Raw genomic sequence first — 22,303 nt, 5'->3', positions numbered from 1 at the left:
TTGTGTTGCTCCATGACAATGCTCGGCTCCATACTGCTGGTGTCACTCAATCGTTAATTCGACAGTTTCATTGGGAGCAGTTCGATCACCCGCCGTACAGCCCGGACTTGGCGCCGTCCGACTATCACTTGTTCCTGCACATGAAGCGCGAGCTTGGTGGCAAGTGCTTTGGATCTGACGATGACACGAAAAATGCTGCGAGTCGTGATTATCGAAACTGGCGGAAAGTTTCTTTGACTATGGTATAAAAAAACTGGTCACCCGCTATGACAAGTGTTTGATCATTGGCGGAAACTATGTTGAAAAATAGTTTAAGACATGTATTTTCATGTAAAAATAAAATTGGATTCGAAAAAATAGTTTCACTTTTTTTTTTTTTTTTTTTTCAAAACGGTACTTAGTTTCCGAATACGCCTCGTACATGCATCTATATATGAACTAGTAATGTAGTTACGTCATACTAAATTAAACTCTAATATGCGTAAAACATGTGTAAACATAACTAATTTTTTAGGTCGAGTATACCTTAAATGTAGTAAATCTTTTTCATTATCTTTTTAAATATATGTAAATAGTAACCTATCGATAACATAGGTAAATTTCTACATTTACGAAAAATTCTCTTTGCGTTAAAATATCAGTTAGTCGCAAAGTAATTTTCATTATCGAAATATTAAATAAAAATATGCAAATACATTTTGAGAATACATGCCTTACACATCTATCTGATTAAAAATTAGCTAATGCTAATAATAGATTTCAAACCACATTAAAACGAAACAAATTTCACTTCTTTCATTTTTGCTTTTCAATTAGCGTTGATAATGGTAAGCTTTTGCAATGACTTTTATAAATGTATTATTATGAAACATCAGCATTATTATTTAACGTCAATTATTCAAAAAATAATTAAAGTATTTTAAAATGGTATTTATATATTTTGGAATAATAGCATGTATTCTCACATTTTAAAAGTATATACTCTGATACTAATTTATCTTTATGCAAAAATTTCATGGTTTATTTTATATAGTAAAATTTAGCTAAAAATTTCCAATGTCTTTCTTAGCTAACTTAGCTATCTACGATATCTAAATAAATATTCTTGGTTTCCAAGAAATGAAAAAAGTATAAAATAACAAATAAAGAAAAAAAATAAAAGGTTCCTGATTATAACGGTCGCCCAGAAGGTTTTATTAAGTTTAAGCTCTTGCTAAACTCGCAGCCTATCAGTCTGTTTCTGCACTCACTCCTAATAACACCCTCCTTTTTTTTTTTTTTTTTAATTTTTTTTTTCTAATCTGTATTATTAAACATAGTTTTCTTCGCATTTACGCCGTATACAATTCAACAGCAAAATTAGACAAATTTAAAAGCAGCCATAAGCATATATACATATGTTTAAAAGAACTATCAGTCTACCCAATTTGCTGTTGCACTCACTCATACTAACTCTTTTGTATGTGTGTCTTTTTAGCTTTATTACTAAGCCACATTTTCTTCGTACTTACGCCGTATACAATTCAACAGCAAAATTACAAAAAGTTTAAAAGAAGCATACTAGTATACGTTTAGAATTCCAAATGCAGCGTTAAATGTTGCTGTATACTTTTCTGTTTCTTTCATTCTTTTCACAGTTTATCATATCAATGTTCAGTTTTCTTACTAAGATGGCTTTATAAATGTTTTTTTTAATTATTTTTAACGTTTTGGGTGTTTATTTTATTGGTTAATTATTACGTTCTTGGTGCTTATGCCACATAAAATTCTGTTCAACGGCAAAATCACAAAATATTTAAAAACAGTCTAACTTTAGAATTTTCGAAATACAGTCTCGCGCATTGAAGATAATAATGTTTTAATCAGTAGAGTGTTGCCACTTTTCGCTTTGAAATCTTTGAGTTTGTTAAAAAAAACATTTAAGTTTTACAAAATATGAAATATAAAATTCGAAATTCAAAAATCGGGCTTCCAATTGCATATGTTCGGTTGGAGGACTACGTTATTCCAAGTTTTTTGATAACCCTAGAAACCATCTTTTTTTCACAGTGCGAGAAACATACGTACATTCATGAAGATTCTTCATTATTTAATTTCTTTAGAAAATAACGCAGGCCAATAATATTTTATGGCAACAATTTAAAAAGTGATTCAGACTTTAAAAGTGATAGATCGACAAATCCCGTTTCGAGACTAATAGCTCATTCGGCCTAATGCCCTTTTAGGGGTAAAAGTATTTTATGAAAATGTCTTAAATACTGGGAGACAATTAAAAACCCAGTACTAATTCTGATACCAAAAGATTCGATCAAATCACATTGAAATTCATAGTAGGCGACGTGGAATACGATTTTTACTCACAAAGCAGAATATAAATTTATTACTGATTAAAAACATTCCTTAAAAATGGTTTAACGTATCGGTAGATCTTAAAACTATCTTAAAACTCAGGTTTTATACAAGTAAAACACCAGTTTGAGAAAATATTTTTAGAATGTTCATTACTTTCAAATGAAATCAAATTAAAATAATATGGAAATGAATTAAAAAATAGTGATTCCTTTACAAATAAATTCTCAATAACGTACATTAACGAAAGTATAAGGAAAATTTCAGTTTTATTGTTAAGAGTTAATGTGAGGCTTTTACTGTGCGAAAAAAAATTGCATTTTATTATGAATTCTAAGCCACCAAGAAATAAATAATCTAGAAAATGTTTGTTTTCACAGCTATTAATAGGCTTTTACCGCTTCACATTAGCCAGATTAGTTCGCTAATTTGCGTCGACGCGGTTTGTGAAAGACCAATCGTTACGTTCTGAACAGTTGGACGTTGGTGATCATGACGATCAGACGCAGGTATGTACCCGATTCCGACTATAACGACAATTTGCCTTACGGAGGTAAAGTCGTTTTGGCGAAGAAGAAAAAACCACAAAGTTGGATTTATACCTTTCTTGAGGTGAGAAATTTATATTGTTTGTTTTTATATTGTTATAGAAATGTATATATATATAATGTTAGATTTACCAAGTTGAAAAAAAAAAAGCTTTGTCATGAAAATACGATGCTTAAAAAAAAATAAGAAAGTCTACTTCCATAGCAAAGTGTACGCACAAAAGGCTGTCAGGTGAATTTTTAATTGCATGCTGCATATTTTAGAATTATAAGGTTACTGTCTATTTTTCATGCGTTAGCGAAAATGATATAGACTACTGATTAACTCTTATACAGTCAGCTTTTTAAAAAAAATTTTTGGCAATATTAAAATTATTTTATACCAAGTATATAAAACACATTTTATGAAAATTCAGTGCATTAAAAATGTAAGAAATATCTTTATCTAACTCGGTTACATTATCAGAATTATAAAATTCTTTAATATTCACATACATTTTTTTTTTCCGAATAAAGGTAAAACAGCGAGTTTTTATTTTAAATTTTGAAAGGAATCATAGATCTATTAAATTTATTTGTCAGCAAATAATTAAACATAGCACATATTTTACTTGCTTAAAATTAGGTATGTAATGAAGATGATTAAATATCGAAATACGATGAATTATGCAATAAGTATCAATAATAATGAAAAATTTCCTGAAGCCAGAAAAAATCTGAAAGATTTCAGATTTTAACGGTCGCCCGAAAAAGAGTTTTTTAAGGTTTTACGCTCTCGCTGAGTTTTCAGTCTGCTGTTGCAATCACTCCTAACTTTCCAAATGGGCATTAGTCCAGAAGGGCTATTAATTCCGTTTTGGCATTTTGCGTTGGTTCACTATAAAAGTCTGAATCGCTTTTCAAATTGTTGCCACCAAATATTAGAGCCTTGCATTATATTTAAAGAAATTAAAAAATGAAGAATCTGCATGAATGTAGGTATGTTTCTCGCATTGTGAAAAAACAACAGTACATAGAGACATCAAATTTTGAATCATGTAGTCCTAAATTCGAATATGGGCAACTAGAAGCCCAAATTTCGAATTTGTTTTATTATCTATTTCATAGTTTGTAAAGCTTAAAAGAATTTTTGATTAACAAACTTAACGATTTCAAAGCGTTCCGTCAACATTTTCAAGTACCGATATTTTATGCGCAACGTTTCTTTACATTTCTTACTGGTATTATGTTGGTAGCATAGCAACGCAATAACGTTACAATGTCTAACGGTATTTTGCGTCGAATGACTGAATGTCTGGATCACTTTTCAAATCCCGTTTTGAATCCCCCTTAAGAAAAACCCAGCTTTGGACGTAATATAAAATACGAAAGCTTTCGTGTTATTTTTTTCCTCCCATTTTACCTTTTCTTTATTTAGCATCGTTTTTTTCTGCGCACTTAAAGCCATATACAATTCAACAGCAAAATTACAGAAATTTTAAAAGCAGCATACGTTTAAAATTCCTGATGCAGTGTTTAACATGTTTGGTCATATATTTTCTATTTATTTCAGTCATTTTTCAATTTACGTCAGTATTAAATTTTCTTCGTAAGATGGCTTACAAAAGTTTTGTCTTATTATTAACGTTTTGCACATTAACATTCTTCGCAAATAAGCCACATAAAATTTAATTCAAAAGCAAAATCACAAAGTATCTAAAAATAACATATCTCTAGAATTTTCGATAGATAATTTCATGCTCTGGAGAATTTTTTTTTTTTTTCCCTCTTTGCAGTGTTGCCATTACTCGTAATCAAATGATTGAGTTTGTTAATCAAAAATTCCTTAAAGTTTTACAAAATGTGAAATAAATAATTAAAAACATGTATAATGTCATTTTACCATTATACTGAATATTTTTAATGAGATAATGAATAAATGCATATTTATTATCTAAATTAATCCGATTTAAAAGTAAGAAACAAATATTTTTAAGAACTGCATTAATTGCTTTCAAATACCTTGGTTTGTTAATCCACAACAGACAGATTCACTACGAAAGATAATATTTTTACATTTTGTCGAATACCAAGGCACTAGAATGAAAACTAAAATGACGTATTCATAGTGATTCTATGCAAAATCGCATTTCGAGAGTAATAGCCCTTTTAGGATGAAAAGGAAACGTAGCTTCCATTTTCTTTTTCGAGAATTAGATTATACTAGTCGAAATAAATACTATTTGCAATATACCAGCTAACAACGACGCTTTTATGCAATACTTCCATGAAATAACTATTAAAATGGAATAAAAAAATATTTAATAATAGTACCCAAATAAATTATGTAGTATAAAATTAAGATCCTTTCGACTTCAGTTAAATAAAGCTATAACTTTAGGTTTTTTTTTTTTTTTTTTTTTTTTACAAATTTAATTTTTATTGTTGTTTTTTATTCTAATTTCGAGGAATACAACACCAGAACAGTTTCGAGAGTAATCCATGGTTGAAATTAAGTATGCAGTCATTGTTGGCTATGGTGAGAAAAACCTCAATTTCAGTTCAGAGTATTTCAATGATGCGTTTTTCATCTCTTATCTCTGCCCACCAGCGGCCGAGCGGTAAAGTGGCTGAACACTGGTAGTTCGGTCCGAGGTTCGAATCCCGCAAACGGGCTGGCTGCATGGGCGTTTTCGTGGTTTTCCCCATGTGTAACGTGTATACGAGCCAGTTTCCCTTAGAAAGTCCTCCACGAAGGCATCCCTCCTCTTAGGCAGATAGCCCTGGAGGCTTTGCCATAATCACACACACACACATCTCTTATCTCTCTGTGACCACCAGCGGCCGAGCAGTAAAGTCACTGAAGACTAGTAGTTAGGTCCGGAGTTTTCAAATCTCGACGCATGGCCTGGCTGCATGGGCGTTTTCGTTGTTTTCCCCGTGTGTAATGTGCATACAGTTTCGCTTAAAAAGTCCGTAATGAAGGCCTCCCTTCCATAGACTTAAATAAATAATAATAATTAAAACAAAAACACATGTTTTTGTTTTAAACTCTGGAGAGGATTGTCGGAATGGCATATTCAAAAATTAAGAAATAAATAAATAAAATTTTAAAAAAAGTAAATACATTATTAAAAAAATTTGAAAGGTTTCAGATTTTAAATTACGTCCAAAGAGGCTTTTTTTTAACATTTTGTGTGTTACCTTTATTTATTTATTATCATGCTCTTTGAACTTCAACCATAAAAATTCAGTTCAACAGCAATGTCGCAAAATAATTTTAAAATGAGCATATCTTTAGAATTTCCCCTATACAGTTCCGCGCGCTGGAGATAAAAAGGATTTTCCCCCCTCCCGTAGAGTGTTGCCATTGCTGGCTTTTAAATCGTTGAGTTCGTTAATCAAAAATTCGTTAAAGTTTTACAAAATATGAGATGGCTCTAAGTACTGTTGTTTTATCACAATGCAAAAGACATACAAACATTTATGCAGATTCTTCATTACTTAATTTCTTCAAATATAATACAGGGCGATAATATTTGGTGGCAACAGTTTGGAAAGTGAAACGGACATTCAGAGTGATTCAACGCAAAATTGCTAAACAAAAACAATAGTCCTTCAGGGACAAAGCCCCTTTGGACTAATAAACAAATTTTAAAAAATAAATAAATAAAATCTGAATGGTTTCAGATTACGTCAAATTCAAAATTGCGTCGAAAGAGGCGTCATTTTGTCTGTTACCTTTATTTATTAAATGTCACGCTCTTCGTAATTAAACCATAAAATTCAGTTCAAGAGCAATATTGCAAAATAGTTGTAAATTGAGCATATCTTTAGAATTTCCGATACAGAGTCTCGCGCGCTGGAGATAAAAAGGTTTTTTTTTTTTTTTTTTTTTTTTTCTGTACAACGTCGCCATTGCTCGCTTTGAATTTCTTGAGTTTGTTTGTTAAAAATTCGTTAAAGTTTTACAAAATATGAAATCGATAATAAAATTCCAAATTTCAAATTTGGGCTTTCACAAGCCCATATTCGCAGTAGGATTACGTCATTCAAAATTCGATGGCTCTATGTACCGTTGTTCTATCACAACCCGAGAAATATACATACATTTATGCAGATTTTTCATTATTCAGTTTCTTCAAATATAATGCAGGACTCTAACATTTGGTAGCAACAGTTTCAAAAGTGAAACAGACATTTATAGTAAACCAACGTAAAATCGCAAAACGAAAACAATGGCCCTTCAGGAACAAGGCCTTTGGACTAAAAACTACCACCCAAACAATTTCCGGAACTTTACTCCGAACTCCATTCTGAGATTGCCGATCTTGTTTACCACCATACCATCCGAGCATTTATTTAGATTTTAATGAGATTCAAGGAACATACGGATATGAGGAAAACGAATTGGGCGAGTTCAAGTAAAATGAATGTAATAAACTTGCAAGGAATTATCACGCTGTCCATGTGTACATTGCTATAAAAAGTGTGTAAGTGGTGGCAGAAGATGTGTGGTTCGAATGCCGATGATTGCTAGCTGATTTTCCATATTTTTTGCTTTCAAAGTTCTATTATCTCTACAAACTACAATTAAAAATAACTTTTGTTGAATATGTGTTTTATAAAATAAAACAACCATTGTCTTTTCCGGTTCACAAAATCGAACGAAACATACATAATTTCATAACGAGGGCACATCTCTGTGATAAACTTAACAAGTGTGTTAATGGCTATCAGTAACAGAATAGTTTTTTTTAATTGTAAAGTCTGGGTAATGCATATCATATGTCTAAAAACTGAATTATTTTAGCCCCTTTCCTTTCAGCTTATTTTTTATTTTTTAAAATTAGAGAGATTTTATTTTTGAATAATTGAATGAAAGCAGTTTTTACAGAGCTATTGCTTTTAGTTCTGAATCTCGTGCCCATATTCCATGCAAATTTATCTGCGAATAAATTCATTTGGTTATTACATTCCTAACAAATTATTAAAAACGTATTGGCAAAGCATTTTTTAAATATTTATTTAAACTCAGATTTCGATAATTTACTTGCATATCAACACACTTTTGCTTTGTTTTTGTGCGAATTTAAACGCAACTTCTTTATAAAATGTTTCTTCTCAGAAGTTTTTTATTGTTAGAATAATTCTCTAAAAATAAATTGCTCAATTGTGAGGTTATTTCAATATTGTTGTCAGTATGGTTGATATCTGACTTTTATTTGTTAAATCAAGTAGCTTACATTTCTTTTGAAATAATTTGACTCAGTAAAAGAACTTTTAAAACAGCGTGTAATAAATTCTCTTAAATCCTAACACAAAGATTTTAAATGTATCGTTAATCATAATATTTTAAAAAAGGCTTTATCGAAGTAATTGCTTACAATGAAATTTGTTAGTTTCGTTGTAAACATAATTGCTTTAGTTGACGGAGAATGACGGAGCCCTATACTGCGTAACATTACATTTATTAAAAAGAGACTTTACCTATTAACCCATTTAATTCAAGTATTCTTTTATGTTTCGTTTGCACTGCTTGTCTCCATGGTGAGAATCAATAAAATGAGAATCTTCCCTGAGCCTGAAGTGAAAGGAAGCGGAACTCCTTTAATGGTTTCGCTACTACATATAATGTGTCAAATCCTGCTGCCTTGTTGCATTATTAAAATGGGCACGTGAATTCCCAATTAATTGTAAGCAATCATCTTTACCCTAAGCTTCTAGAACTGCCTTAGAGTTACATATCTATTTTAATCAATTCTTGTTCAGTTTATTACCTAATTTACATTACATGATTAAATGATGACTCTTTTTCGATTACTTGCGTCATTTTCGCCTTTCTTTTATTTTACGTAGAGGCACTTTGAATGTATAAAAATCTGAACAACACTGATATCTGTAAATCACTTAGTGATTCTGCATTAGATACGTACTATATAACACTAGAAACATTACAGTAGTAATTAAAATAGCAATTTAATACTTAATAATTGCAATGACTTGAAAAGTATTTTAATTTATATCAATTAGATATATAACTGAAATATAAAATAAACATCTAAATTATTAAGGAATACCTTTATTGCTTTCGAAATGCTCACTTAAGGAATGAAAGCAGGTACTCATTAATCAAATTCGAAAGATCAATACATCTTATCTTCTGCGAATAGCAGCACTTTGAGAACTAGCTAAACGAGATGCCGTGCTCAAAATAAATGTAAAGCTTTTTGCTTTGAGCTATGGAAATACTTGGCAAGGAGATAATAATTATAATAATTGTATACGTGCTTCGGATCCTATATATAATTTACTACGCGACTTACTTTTTTGCCTCAACTCTTCATAAGACGAGAAAAGCGGAGTCCGCCGAAAACATCGAGGCAATAAACATCGCGGACGAAAACGTCGTGAAGAAAACAATGCAAGACGAAAACGTCTCTGTCTCACGGGGAAATGGTGTATACACCTGGGATGAAGGCAGTATCTTTATCGAGCAAAATTAAAAATTACTAATTATGTGTGCATTAACACACACACACACACACAAAAAAAAAAAAAAAAAAAAAAAAAAAGACCTATATGAAGAAATTTAAGTAAAAAGTTACATAATAAATTTTGTGACAAATAACTTTAAGGTAAATCGTTAAATTATAATAAAAAGGTAATAAATTTAATGGGGGAAGCATCTGGTGAAAGTCTTTCGAGCCGGTGACAAATATCCTGAAAGGAAGACATACAACAAAGAAAATAAAGCAAAGAGAAAACATCGTGGTACAAAATATCGTCGTCGAAAATAAAGCGGTTCAAAAACTTCGCAGTTTAAAAACATCGTCGACGAAAATATCGTGGTAAAAAATAAAGTACCTACAAATCATCGCACAACGATTAACATCGCAGACATGTGTTTTTCAGGCTTTAATAATTGAAAAAAGATACTCGCACAATGATTTGTGAGCGCAAGATGGAAAGAATGGTAATTTTTAATTTTTTTACTGGCAAATAATCTGCAGAAAAATATCAGCGACAAAAATGTATATATATATGAAAGAAATATTTTATTGGTTAAAGTGAAGGATACTTGCTGTTACTGATTAAATTTGAACAATAATTTAGTACTGAAACAGTTGTTTGGAATATCAAATATCAGTTTACAATGTAAATATTATGTTTTCTCAACTCGCACTGCTGCACCTTTCAAAATTAGGTTTACATTAAAAATTTTTTATGACATATCTGACAATTTATTTTGAAGTAGTTGATTTAAAAAATAAGAAACACTAATAGTTCGTATCTGCAGATTGAGGAATCAGATATATTGTCGACACTACTTGAACTTTAATCTTTCAAATAAAACCAAAAATTAAAAGAAAAAAAAAGGGGGCGAAAGTCTGGAAGAGTTCAGATTTTAACCATTGCCCAGAAGGATTTGTTAAGGTTTTCTACGCTCTTGATGAGCTCGCAGTCTCCAGTCTACTGTTGCACTCACTGCTGCTAGCCTTATTTATTATTAGCACCATTTTCTTCGCACTTACGCCATATATACGATTCAATAGCAAAATTACAAAAAACTTAAAAGTACATAGCAGCATATATAAGAATTCACGATGCAATGTTACCTACTGGCATATGTTTTTCTATTTTTTTTTCAGTCTTTTCTGAGTTCAATATATTAATGCTCAGTTTTCTTAGTAAGATAGCTTACAAAACACTTTTTTTTGGGCGTGTTTTTTACTATTAACGTTTTATCACATATCACGTTCTTCGTACTATTTTTTTTATCACATATCACGTTCTTCGTACTATTTTTTTTATCACATATCACGTTCTTCGTACTTACGTTCCAAAAGTTTCCATTCAACAACCGCAAAATAAAAGTTCTTTAAAGTATTATAAAATATGAAATTCAAAATTCAGGCTTCCAGGTGCACATGTTCGGATGGAGGACAACGTTATTCAAAATTTAATGGTTCTAGGTACCGTCGTTTATTCACAATGCGAGAAACCAACATACATACATGTAGATTCTTCATTATTTAATTTCGTTAAAGATAATACAGGGCGATAATATTTGAAGGCAACAATTTGAAAAGTAATTCGCCGTCTAATATCTTTTTGGGATAAAAAGGCGGCACTTAAAAATGAATAATAAATAAATACCGGCAATTCCTACCATTTTTTAGCTGAAAAAAAAAAATCAGATACGAACAGGTCATTTTTATTCTAGCTCTAGCAGAGAAATAAATAATTCCTAACTGAAAAAAATAATTCCAAAAATTTAGTTTCAAAGTACATAGATGTGTCCTCTAAAACTGGATGTATTTAATTATACATCTTCTATGAAGTATTGAATTACTTAGGAGAAATTGCTCAGTACACCCATTGTTACTTCCTTGTACGAAGTAAAAGAAATATTGTAATCCCGAAATATTTCGGGTCTCATATTTCAGCGAAAATATATATTTTAATCTTTCCCAAATCAATTTGTACGATTGTTTTGCGTATAGCTCAAAGATGATTAACTGTTCAAAGTTTTGCGTATAGGATTTCTATTATGTCTAACTGTGCACTTCTTTTTTTATTGCAGTCGGCAGTACCAAATGCAAATATATATAATTTGAATTTAACAAACATTCTCCATTTGTATAAAGCAAATTTAAAATCAATTTAAATTTAAATTTTAAATTATGAAATTTTAATTGCATACAAATAAATGATTAATTAGTGCTGCGAACTAATTTACAATATCATTTAAATTCTGATAGCATATGTAAATTAAGTGCAAGTATCTAAAACCATGAATAAATATATCATATTCCAAAAAATTAATTCTAAAAATTTTTTTAAATATTTTTAAGACTAAATTAAATAATTACAAAACAATTCTTTTGAAAACCAAATATAAGCATGCCTAGTATTTTCGCGCATTAATCTGCAGAAAAAGTTATCATTAAAGACATAAAATAAGAAATTTAGAACTAATACTCATATTTCACAAAGACCAAAAATGAAATTCATAATTAATAAATTTCAAATAATTTCAACAAATAATTTTTAAAAAATTTAAAACCAAAACACTTTAAACAAGCAAAACCTCATTTCAAAAAATTAATGAAAATTTAAAGAAAAATAAACATCAAAAAAACAAAAACAGAAGTGAAATTCAATATCAACTTCAATGCTAATTCATCAGGGGGTAAAATATTAGTTCTAAATTTCTTACTTTATGTCTTTAATATATATATATATATATTAAAAAAGAAATTGAAAATTTATGTATGTATGTGTACGGATATATGTATGTGTACGTATATACGTGTATATATATATATATATATATATATATGTACGTATATATGTATGTGTGTGTAATGAAAAGGACTTTGCAATATTGATTCCGTAGTGTGGTACCGAAGAAATATATGTATGTAAGATAAAAAATATGCATATGGCAAAATTATAATTTAACTTAGCCAATAGCCCTTAATTTCCCTCTCTATTCTAAAACAGCAATGTTTTTTTCTGGACTGCGTCATAGAGCACTTGCTTGACTTGCTTAACGCTGATGATGTAGCTAATTTGGAATTTGAACTCAAAATTTCGAGAACCGAAAACTTCTCTTAATAGTCTGTCATGCTGGATAACTGCGCACTTTAGCTTCTACCTCTCTTCCTGTTAAGAGTCTATTTCGCTCTACTCTCTTCCTATCCCAACAGTATCAAAAACGTAAATTTTCTTTTATATGCATTATTAGAGCACCAAGTGAATTGTTGCCACAGATCTCAATAGAAATAAAAATGAATATTTAATATATCTCGACTGCCAAGTTTGCTGTTCATTGCGGATTCTACGTTCTACGCCGGACTGATCTAGAAATGACACAGTCCAGATAAAGGCATTACTATTTTTAGAATAGACGGGGGAATTAAGGGGCTAGTTTAAATTATAATTTCGATTTACATATTTTTAAAAAAATTGTTTGGATTAATTTTAATTTGCTAAATTAGTGAATTTGTTTTCATGGATTGGTTTTGCACTTGATTTGCTTATGCTTCTGAATTTAAATGATATTGTAGATTAGTTCGAGAATTTAATCTTTTAAATCTTTTATATGTTTACGCATTTTTTAAATAATTTTTAACATTTTTTTTGGCTTTAAATTTGCTTTTTTAATTTTGGCTTTAAATTTGCTTTTTTGCTTTTATACGTGTTTGTTAAAATTTAAATTTAATTTGTTTAAATTTAAATTATTTAATTAAATTTGTATTTAAATTTAATTTATTTAATTAAATTCAATTTTTTCTTATGAAAAAATTTTTTGTCTTACACATATATGCAATTACTCTGTGTACGGGCGCACTTCTAATATTTTATCTTTTGATTTCAGGTAACTGCCTTCTCATCCGTTGTCGCTCTTCTGTACTATTCTTATTTCCATTTCGATCACCTTCATTTTCACGTCACTCACATGTATGCGCAGCTTGGCCATGCTCACGCACAACATGCGATGGGACATAAATATTTGAATGGTAAGTTCACAAACTACATCATCTTTTATACGCACATTAACATACTGTTACGAATTGTGTACATATGTAAATAATTTTAGTGAAACTGTAGCATTTTTTAAAAAATGTGACACGAAAATCTAAAGAGGCAAAACTTTGCCGGAAAAGTAAGAATACAAGGGCACGTCTACTTTAACGTTGTGAATGGTTAGCTCGCTAAATTGGAGATATATTGTGAAGCCGGCGACGGTTTTGGCGACTCATTTGCTGACAAATTTAGCGAGAAATCGCCATACTTGGTAACATTTTGGTCTGATTCATGTAAAACTGTAATTGGTATTGCGATTGAATAAATGTAATTAATCTAGCTATGTAACTATAGCCGTATCCGACCCACATTTGCCTTCGATTAATTTTGAGACATTATAAGGTATTTCTCCCACCTTTTTAGCGTGCCTTCGTGGTGTAGTGGTTCTGCACACTGGGCCAGTATTCCAGAAGTCCATGGTTCGATTCACGGCGAAAGCGTTGCTAATTTTTCATTTTGCCTGCTTCCAAAAAATACGTAATGTCTTTACAGTGGGGCCCGAACTAAAAGGGTGGTGGATGAGGATTTCTCCCCACCCAGGATTTGGCAATTGGGTCCCCTAAACCCCAGTCGCCCTTTAAAAGGGGGAGTATGTAAGGTTAGTTAGTTTACGAGAATGCTTCGGGAGACGTTCATTTCGGCTTCATCTCTTTGTCAAACCCGAATGTATCTCGAGAAAAGTTAATGTGCGCTCAATTCAATAGATGACAGCACTTTACTGAAGATTTCAAAGGTTAGAGGTTATAAGTTCTTTGGTTCAAAGTGCACGGAACCTTTTTGTTGTAAAATGGCGTCCAGTTCTTTGAAACGTTATATAGATGATTTAGATTCTTCAACCGAAGGTGAAGGATGTGTGTTTGATGAGCAGTATTCATGATACTTCCATGGTCAGCCTCAAAAATAAAAAAAATGAAGATATACCCAAGCCGAAAATTGTTTCTGACTACAGTCTGACTATGGGTGGTATAGATCACTGTGATCAGGAAATATCCTTTCATCCAACAATCCGTAAACGTCAGAAAAAATATTATACAAAGATATTTGTACATTAACTAGACAAGGTACTCTGGAACTCATATTTGCTCTGTAAAAATGTAGTTGGGAAATGTATTACATTTTTAGAATTTTGAATCCAAGTTGTAGAAGAGCTTTTACATAAACACGAGTATGACGATGCAGCTTCTGGACAAAAGAATGTTGGCAGACCACCTACAATAGATAACCCTGCTCGTCTTATTGAACAACATTTTATTTCCCATATTCCTCCTACTACTGCGAAACTTGAGTCTTCAAGACAGTACAAAGGATAAAAATGATAAAAAGATAAGGAAGGAAACACGATTCTGGTGTAGTGATTGTGGAGTTGGTTTGTGCTTGGAAAAGTTTTTCCAGTTGTACCACACGTGATTGAATTACTGAACTACTAATAGGTATTCACTTTTATTTATTTACTTTTTTTCATTTATTTATTTTTTAGAAAATAATGAATTTCTTTCATTTTTAGAAAATAATGCTCCACTAGAAGCGAACTTTACAACTGCCATGTTGAGTGGCAGCCGCCTCCAGCAAATATGCAGTGGCTACAAGACTTTAAAAATTTTACCCATGTACTTCAAAATATCAATTTTTAACTACTTAAGTATATTTTATTTTGTACTAAACATTTGATTTTTCCAATAAAAAATTTGACAATTTGTGTACCCAAATCATCAAAATAACTTGACAGTTAAAGGGTTAAAGTTTAGAATTATAATGAAATTAATATAGATCTCTCACTTACAGAATTCGACAAAAATTCAGTTTCAAAGAACATAGAAAGCCAAAAGATGAAAAGATATTAATTTAGAATTTGTGGTGACAGTTCTTGGCGTTTCCATGACATTTTTAAAATGATTCCCTAATAGTGGATAAAACTGAGCTACAAGTTTAAGTAAAGATAATAGGTTTCCGACACTTGCACGATCTTGAAGCGGTAGATGCAACATAACCACATAGAGGAAGAATTTGTATAATCAGATGCTTCTTGCAAGTTGATATTCGTTGCAATATATATTCGACATCTTTCTTTTTCGGACTTTATATTTGCTTTCTGCATTTTCCGCACTTATTTGCTTCTAATGATTCATTGATTCCCGTTTTATAAATTAATCTTTATCCTCTTTCCTTCCAAATTGTAAACGACTTTCGATGGACGATTTTAAACGATTTTGGACTTCTTTTCATGGCTAATTAATTTATCTTTTCCCTCTATTTATTAAAACCAGATTTTGTTACAAAGGTAGCGGAATTTGGTGTAATAAACAGTAAGCAACAAAAGCAGTACTCACCATTATTTTTTGGTAAATATAATAACCAAGATCGGTTAATTTTAATTCCTTCTTCTTTATTACCGACCCTTCGAGAAAACCGAGATTTTGGCATTAGAAGATTGGCTGACGTTGCTATTGCATTTAGACTGGATTCGTTCTGAACTATGCGGGATCCACATATAATTATTTCCGTGTGAAAATAGCTCGATATTGTTGGAAGATTATTACTAAATTTTAAATAAGCAACATCTTTAAACTACTGAATGTTTGGAATTGCAAGCAATGAGCGTTTCTCCTGCATTTTCTGTTCTTTTTATTAGATATGGATTTGGAACTTCTGATGCATTTGTGCCCCCCCCCCCCATCTTCGGAATCTTGTATTTGTTGTAATTCTCAATGTGTTTGGTGTTTTATCAGCCTGAATTTTATTTTCACTCTGATTTTACTTCTTCATCCTTCTTATGTTCTGGTTTTTCCTTCTGCGATTCTTTTTTACTCAATATGATTCCATTATTTTTCTGGCGTTGAGCTTCTTTTTCTTTCTCTAATTCTCTTTTCCGATTCTGAGAACCCTAAATTTTCCCTGGTCTAAAGCATGGAACATGGCCTAAAGCAAAAAATTTTTTTTATTATATTAATTAAGGTATTTCTTTTGAAAAACGCAGCAGTTAACAATTTCACTTATATTCTATTCACCGAGTAATAGAATCGTCAAGTATATATTAAAAAATAAAATGCATAAGAAAGATATCTTTCGGCCGCTGAATTAATAATAGTCCAAGGGTCGAAGGGCCTGTCATATAAAAGTTGTTTGTTATCGTTTTATAATAACAATTCTGAGTGCACGTTGTTTAAAAAAAAAAAAAAGAAAGAAAGAGCCTTTTGTATATGGAGATAGTTGACTGATTTACTACAAAGATTATTTATTACATATTTTATTAGACAAATCAAGAGAGGAAATAATTATATTTTAATAATTATCCAGTTAAAACACATTTCTCAGAAATTGATCAAAATAAAAATTGAAATTTCACGGAAAATCTTTTTTGTCTTGGGGGGGGGGACATCTGGGCGCTCCTCTGCGGGAAGGGCCCGCGGCATGATAGACCCCTTGCTACGCCACTGCCCATTCATTGCCATAATGTGATACAATCCAAATGTTCAAAAGAAGAAGGAAGCGAGGCAACGCTATGACAAATTTAGCTTTAACCAGGGTGCACCATGAGAGGGCTTGTCACGTTACACCCCAAAATATATTATTAGTTATTAATTACCGTATTTGCCGGCGCATAAGACTCACTTTTGTTCTATGAAAATGGGTCTGAAAAACGGGATGCGTCGATACTTGTGTTGAAACGTCGGTTGTGAATGGGTCAAAGCTTCATGAGATTCTGTGAAAACAGACAGTAGTGGTTTACAGTAAAACTCTCTTGTTTCCTATTTCCAACTATAAACACATTAGTCTTTCATGGATGTTCATATTCACCTTCAGTGACAAAAATCTTATGAAAGCTTTCTGTTCTTCATTTATAATTTCGCCAATTCAAAACAACATATTTTCCTCAACATTTCAGATCTCCGATGCCAAACAAAAAAAAAAAAAAAAAAAAAAGTTTATTGTTCATTTCAATTTGAGACAGAGCACCAATTCTTTCAAAGTTACTAACGATGCTTTTCACAAATGGCCAATGCAGTGCTAAAACTTCCTAAATCGTTAAATGCAATTGAAATGATAACTGGATAATTCATTACTTATTTATTTAAATGATTCAGCAACTGAAGAACGAACGAATGCTCAATTACTAATGCCACACATATTATCGCGGCAAAAGAATGTTTTAATTTTCTTTATTATGGCAAAGCATTCAATGCTTATCTGCCAAAGGGAAGGGATGACTTCTCGGAAGACTTTTTAAGGGACTGACTTCTATACACTTTACACACGGGGAAAACCATGAAAGCGCTTATGTAGCAGCCCGTTCGCTAGGATTCGAATCCCGAATTGAACTAGTGTTCAACGACTTTACTACTCGGCCGCCGGCTGGCCTCAGACGAAATTCAAACGAATTGGCATTTTCAATAGACAGAGCACTGCCATTCTTTCAAAGAAGCAAAAAAATCTTCCCCCCCCCCATCTGGGACATAACGAAGAAAAACATGCAAATATGAAAGGTTATTCCACTTCCCCACGTACACACAATCCATTTAACTAAAGTAACTCTTTTTGTACAAAATACTTCAGTTTTTTATGTGCAAAAAGTATTCTTCAAATTATAGTTTTCTTTATTAATAATGTAATTGTAAGTGTCCATCTCTGTTTCATTGCTGAAGCTATTAATACTGAATGTCTTCAACATCAAAAAAAAAATTTTTTTAAGGGAAAAAAAAAAAAAAAAACTGTTACATAAGACATTTGATTTCTTTCAGGAGCAGGAGTTGCAAGAAATCACACAGCAGCCTTCACGTGGTTTAGGTAAGTTCCATCTTTAAAACGAATCACTTAATTAAAGGTAACAATTTTAATAATATTTCTAATTTATTTTTGAAATTTATTCATAGCGTTCATTTAAATATAAAGAAATCTGATGTGTACACCACATGACTTCCTTGTACGGAATATTAAATTATACGCATTTTTTTCTTGAATTTCATTTAAATTGATTGGATTGAATTAAATCTACTTCGTCGACAGCGCATAAACCACAATAGAATGAATGCACTCTTTAAAATTCACTACATTTGTTTACTATAGCGACATTCTGAATGCACAAAATTTATATCATTTGAAGAATTATCGTTGCTACATGTTCTATTCAAATACTATAATAAAGTTAAAACGATGTATGAAAGAAATTAAGCAAACAAAACAGAAAAGAAACAGTTTTTCACAGACGATTTAGTATTTCTCATTCAATTAATTCAGTTATCACTTCGCGACAAGGCAAAAATACATAAAAACTCAAAATATCTGCATTAAAAATTACGAAGTAAATCTTAAACACTTATGCCCTCGAAAAAATTCCAGAAAGGATTAAGCATGATTTGATTCGCAATAATAAATGAAGGCGTTATTTTTGTGTTGCGAAGCTTAGTCTCTCTAGATTGGCAACAAATCTACAATTCTGCTGTTTCAAATGTAAACAAATATGTCCGCCATGTTATCTAAAACATAACCGCACTTAAACAGCTTTTAAATTGTTGATAATTGTACAAATATTGCTTCCAGAATTACGAAAGGGATAAAAACTTTAACCGGAAGATAAAAACAGCATAATTCAATCATTTTTAAAGCAAAAAAATGTACAGTTTACAAACATATAAGAATAAAGAAACTGAGATCACTGAGCCGGGTAACAGAGTGGAGATATATATATATAAAAATATATTTTCGTTTATATTTTCGTTTTTATTTTGATTTTAGTCTAGATTTAAGATGTATAGGTATTGTTTAACATATTTTAACACCTTAATGTGTCATTCTGTGCGGACGCGTCGGGAAATTGGAACAGAGAATTGAAACTATTAAAATTTTCAAGACACTTTGTCTAAATTTAAAAAAAATTTTGTAGCGAAAAAGTTTCAATTGTCTGTTTCGGCGAAACGCGTAATGGGGTTAGCTCCGATTGCAACCAAAATACGAGGTGCACATCTACATGTTATAGCAGTCCTATATACAAAATTTCAACGTTCTGAGGCTACTCGTTTTTGAGTTATGCGAGATACGTACAGTGTCTCACAAAAGTGATGGGACACTTGTGATTTACAAAAGAAAACTGTAACAAAATTAATTAAAAGAAAATGTAAAAATTTTTTGTGGGTGTGTTTCATACTTAAATTTAGTAACAATTATTACATAACATACATTTTCTCAAACTATTAATTTAATAAAAATACAATTGTTTAGAACGGAGCAAAAAATGGCTCACATAAGTGATGGGACACTTACTTTTCCATCAAATACTTATCCAAAAATTTTAGTTTTTAAAAGGTTTTAATATTTAGTTGGATTTCCTTTTACTTTTAAAACATGATTTAATCTTCTTGGGATGGATTCGACTAATTTTTTTGTTATTTCTGGAGTGATTTTACCGCATTCTTCTTGAAGCACCGATTTTAATTGTTGTTTTGAAGAAATGGTGTGTTTGCGAATTCTTGATTTCAATTCTTGCCAAATATTCTCTATGGGATTTAAGTCTGGAGATAGTGGTGGTGTTTATATTATTTAGGGACAGTTATACAGCAGCCAGAGTCTAACGTTCAAAGCAGAGTGCTTGGGGTCATTGTCTTGGTAGAATTTAAAATCGTCATGATGGTTCAATTTTCGTGCTGAAGATTTCAAATTTTGATTTAAAATGTCAATATACTTGCACTGATCCATTATACTGTCAATAAAAACAAGAGTACCAACTCCAGCGGACGACATACACCCCCATACCATAATTCCTCCTCCACCATGTTTTACTGTTGGCACCAAGTTCTAATTGCGAAATTCTTCCCTGGGTTTTCTCCACACCAAAGATTCTACCGTCAGAACCAAATATATTAAATTTACTCTCATCAGCAAATATAACTTCATTCCAGTAATCAGAATTCTTATTTATGTTGGATTTTGCGAAAGCCAGTCTGAGTTTTCTATTCTTTTCACTTACGAAGAATTTTTTCCTGGCTGCTCTACCGTGATATCCAGTAGATCGAATTACTCTTCTAATAGTCTCAGAATTAACAATTACTACATATAATGCTTGTAAATCAGCAGCAACTTTAGGAGCACTCATTCTTGGATTTTTTTTTTTTAATATTTCGAACGATAATTCGCTTTATTCTATTGGATAGCTTTGATGGTCGGCCTGGTCTTCTTTTATCCTGAATCATATGATTCTTTTTATATCGTTTAATGATATTGAAAACTGTTGAATGACTGAAGTTAACTGTTTCAGTAGTTTCTCTAATAGATTTTCCACATTCAATATGCAAATTAATAACTAATTTTCGAATTCCAGGCAAAGTTTCTTTTCGTTTAGCATTCATGGCTGCACAGAGATAAAAAAACACAAAAATTCCAAAACAAACTGGAGAGAAAGACTGCAGACGATTTTATAAATTATTGCTAATCGCTTTTGAGTAAAAATAAAACCCCTAAAAAATATTTTTATTGTAGTACGTAGTAGTATCTAATGGTGTCCCATCACTTATGTGAGCCATTTTTTGTCCGTTCTAAACAATTGTATTTTTTATTAAATTACTATTTTAATATTTTGAGAAAATGTATGTTATGTAATAATTGTTACTAAATTTAAGTATGAAACACACCCACAAAAAATTTTTACATTTTTTTTAATTTATTTTATTACAGTTTCTTTTTGTAAAGCACAAGTGTCCCGTCACTTTTGTGAGACACTGTACATACATACGTTCGTACAGACGCCACGAAAAATTCTCTTCAGAATTCATTTTAAAGCAGTTTTATAATTTTTTTTGGAGGAAAAGAGTGTTTTATTCTGTCCTTACATACAGATATCACGGAAATACATCGTTAAATTGCATTTGAAAGAGGTCAAAATGGGATATTTTCTTTGAAATATGCTGCCTGAAACTTTTCGCGATTACAATACTTCCTTTTTACTTCGTACAAGGAAGTAAAAAGACACATGACTTCCTTGTACGGAATATTAAATTATACGCATTTGTTTCTTGCATTTCTTTTAAACTTATTGGATTTTATTAAATCTACTTCGCCGACAGCGCATAAACCACAATAGAATAAAGGCATTCTTTAAAATTCACTCTATTTGTTTAACATAGGACACTCTGGCACTAGGTTCACTTAACAGTATTCTATTTCATTCATATTATAACTCAGAATGCATAAAATGTGTATCATTTAAAGAATTATCTAATCGTTGTCACATGTTCTTTTAAAATACTATAATAAAGCTAGAACGATGTAAAAAAGAAATTAAGCAAACAAAACAAAAAAGAAACAGTTTTTCACAGACGATAGAGTATTTCTCATTCAGTTAATTCAGTTTTCACTTCGCGACAAGACAAAATTACATAAAAGCTCAAAATATCTGTATTAAAAATTACTAATTATTAAAAATTAAGTAAATCTTAAACACTTATTTCCTCGAAAAAATTCCAGAAAGGATTAAGTATGATTTAATTGGCAATAATAAATGAAGGCGTTATTTTTGTTGTGGCGAAGCTTAGTCTCTCTAGATTGGCAACAAATCTACAATTCTGCTGTTTCAAATGTAAACAAATATGTCCGCCATGTTATTTAAACTTAACCGCACTTAAACAGCTTTTAAATTGTTGATAATTGTACAAATATTGCTTATACGGAATATTAAATTATACGCATTTTTTCTTGCATTTTATTTAAACTTATTAGATTGAATTAAACCTACTTCGCCGACAGCGCATAAACCACAATAGAATAAATTCATTCTTTAAAATTCACTTTGTTTACCATAGCGACACTCTGGCGCTAGGTTTACTTGACAGTATTATATTTCGTTC

The 22,303-nt window shown here is 31.1% G+C and overlaps 1 protein-coding gene across 2 annotated transcripts in view; it reads left to right on the top strand.

Annotated features, from left to right (window-relative positions):
- The first annotated feature begins 2,805 nt into the window (after nucleotides 1-2,805).
- Nucleotides 2,806-22,303, top strand: part of LOC118202128 (uncharacterized) — a 40,398-nt gene continuing 20,900 nt past the window's right edge. Inside the window, exons 1-3 of one of the 2 annotated variants that reach the window (XM_085816232.1) lie at nucleotides 2,806-2,961; nucleotides 13,264-13,405; nucleotides 18,209-18,254. In XM_085816232.1, coding sequence (XP_085672358.1) covers nucleotides 2,842-2,961; nucleotides 13,264-13,405; nucleotides 18,209-18,254 — 308 coding nt within the window. In that variant the 5' untranslated portion in view covers nucleotides 2,806-2,841. Of the gene's footprint in view, nucleotides 2,962-13,263; nucleotides 13,406-14,976; nucleotides 15,173-18,208; nucleotides 18,255-22,303 lie in introns of those variants that run through there. The other variant, XM_085816233.1, reaches the window with a different exon arrangement.

The sequence above is a fragment of the Stegodyphus dumicola genome, chromosome 4, assembly GCF_044657685.1.
Source record: "Stegodyphus dumicola isolate Sdum_Otavi_A_Nest chromosome 4, ASM4465768v1".
In the NCBI taxonomy this organism is placed as follows: domain Eukaryota; kingdom Metazoa; phylum Arthropoda; class Arachnida; order Araneae; family Eresidae; genus Stegodyphus; species Stegodyphus dumicola.
This window is presented reverse-complemented; position numbering and strand designations above follow the sequence as displayed.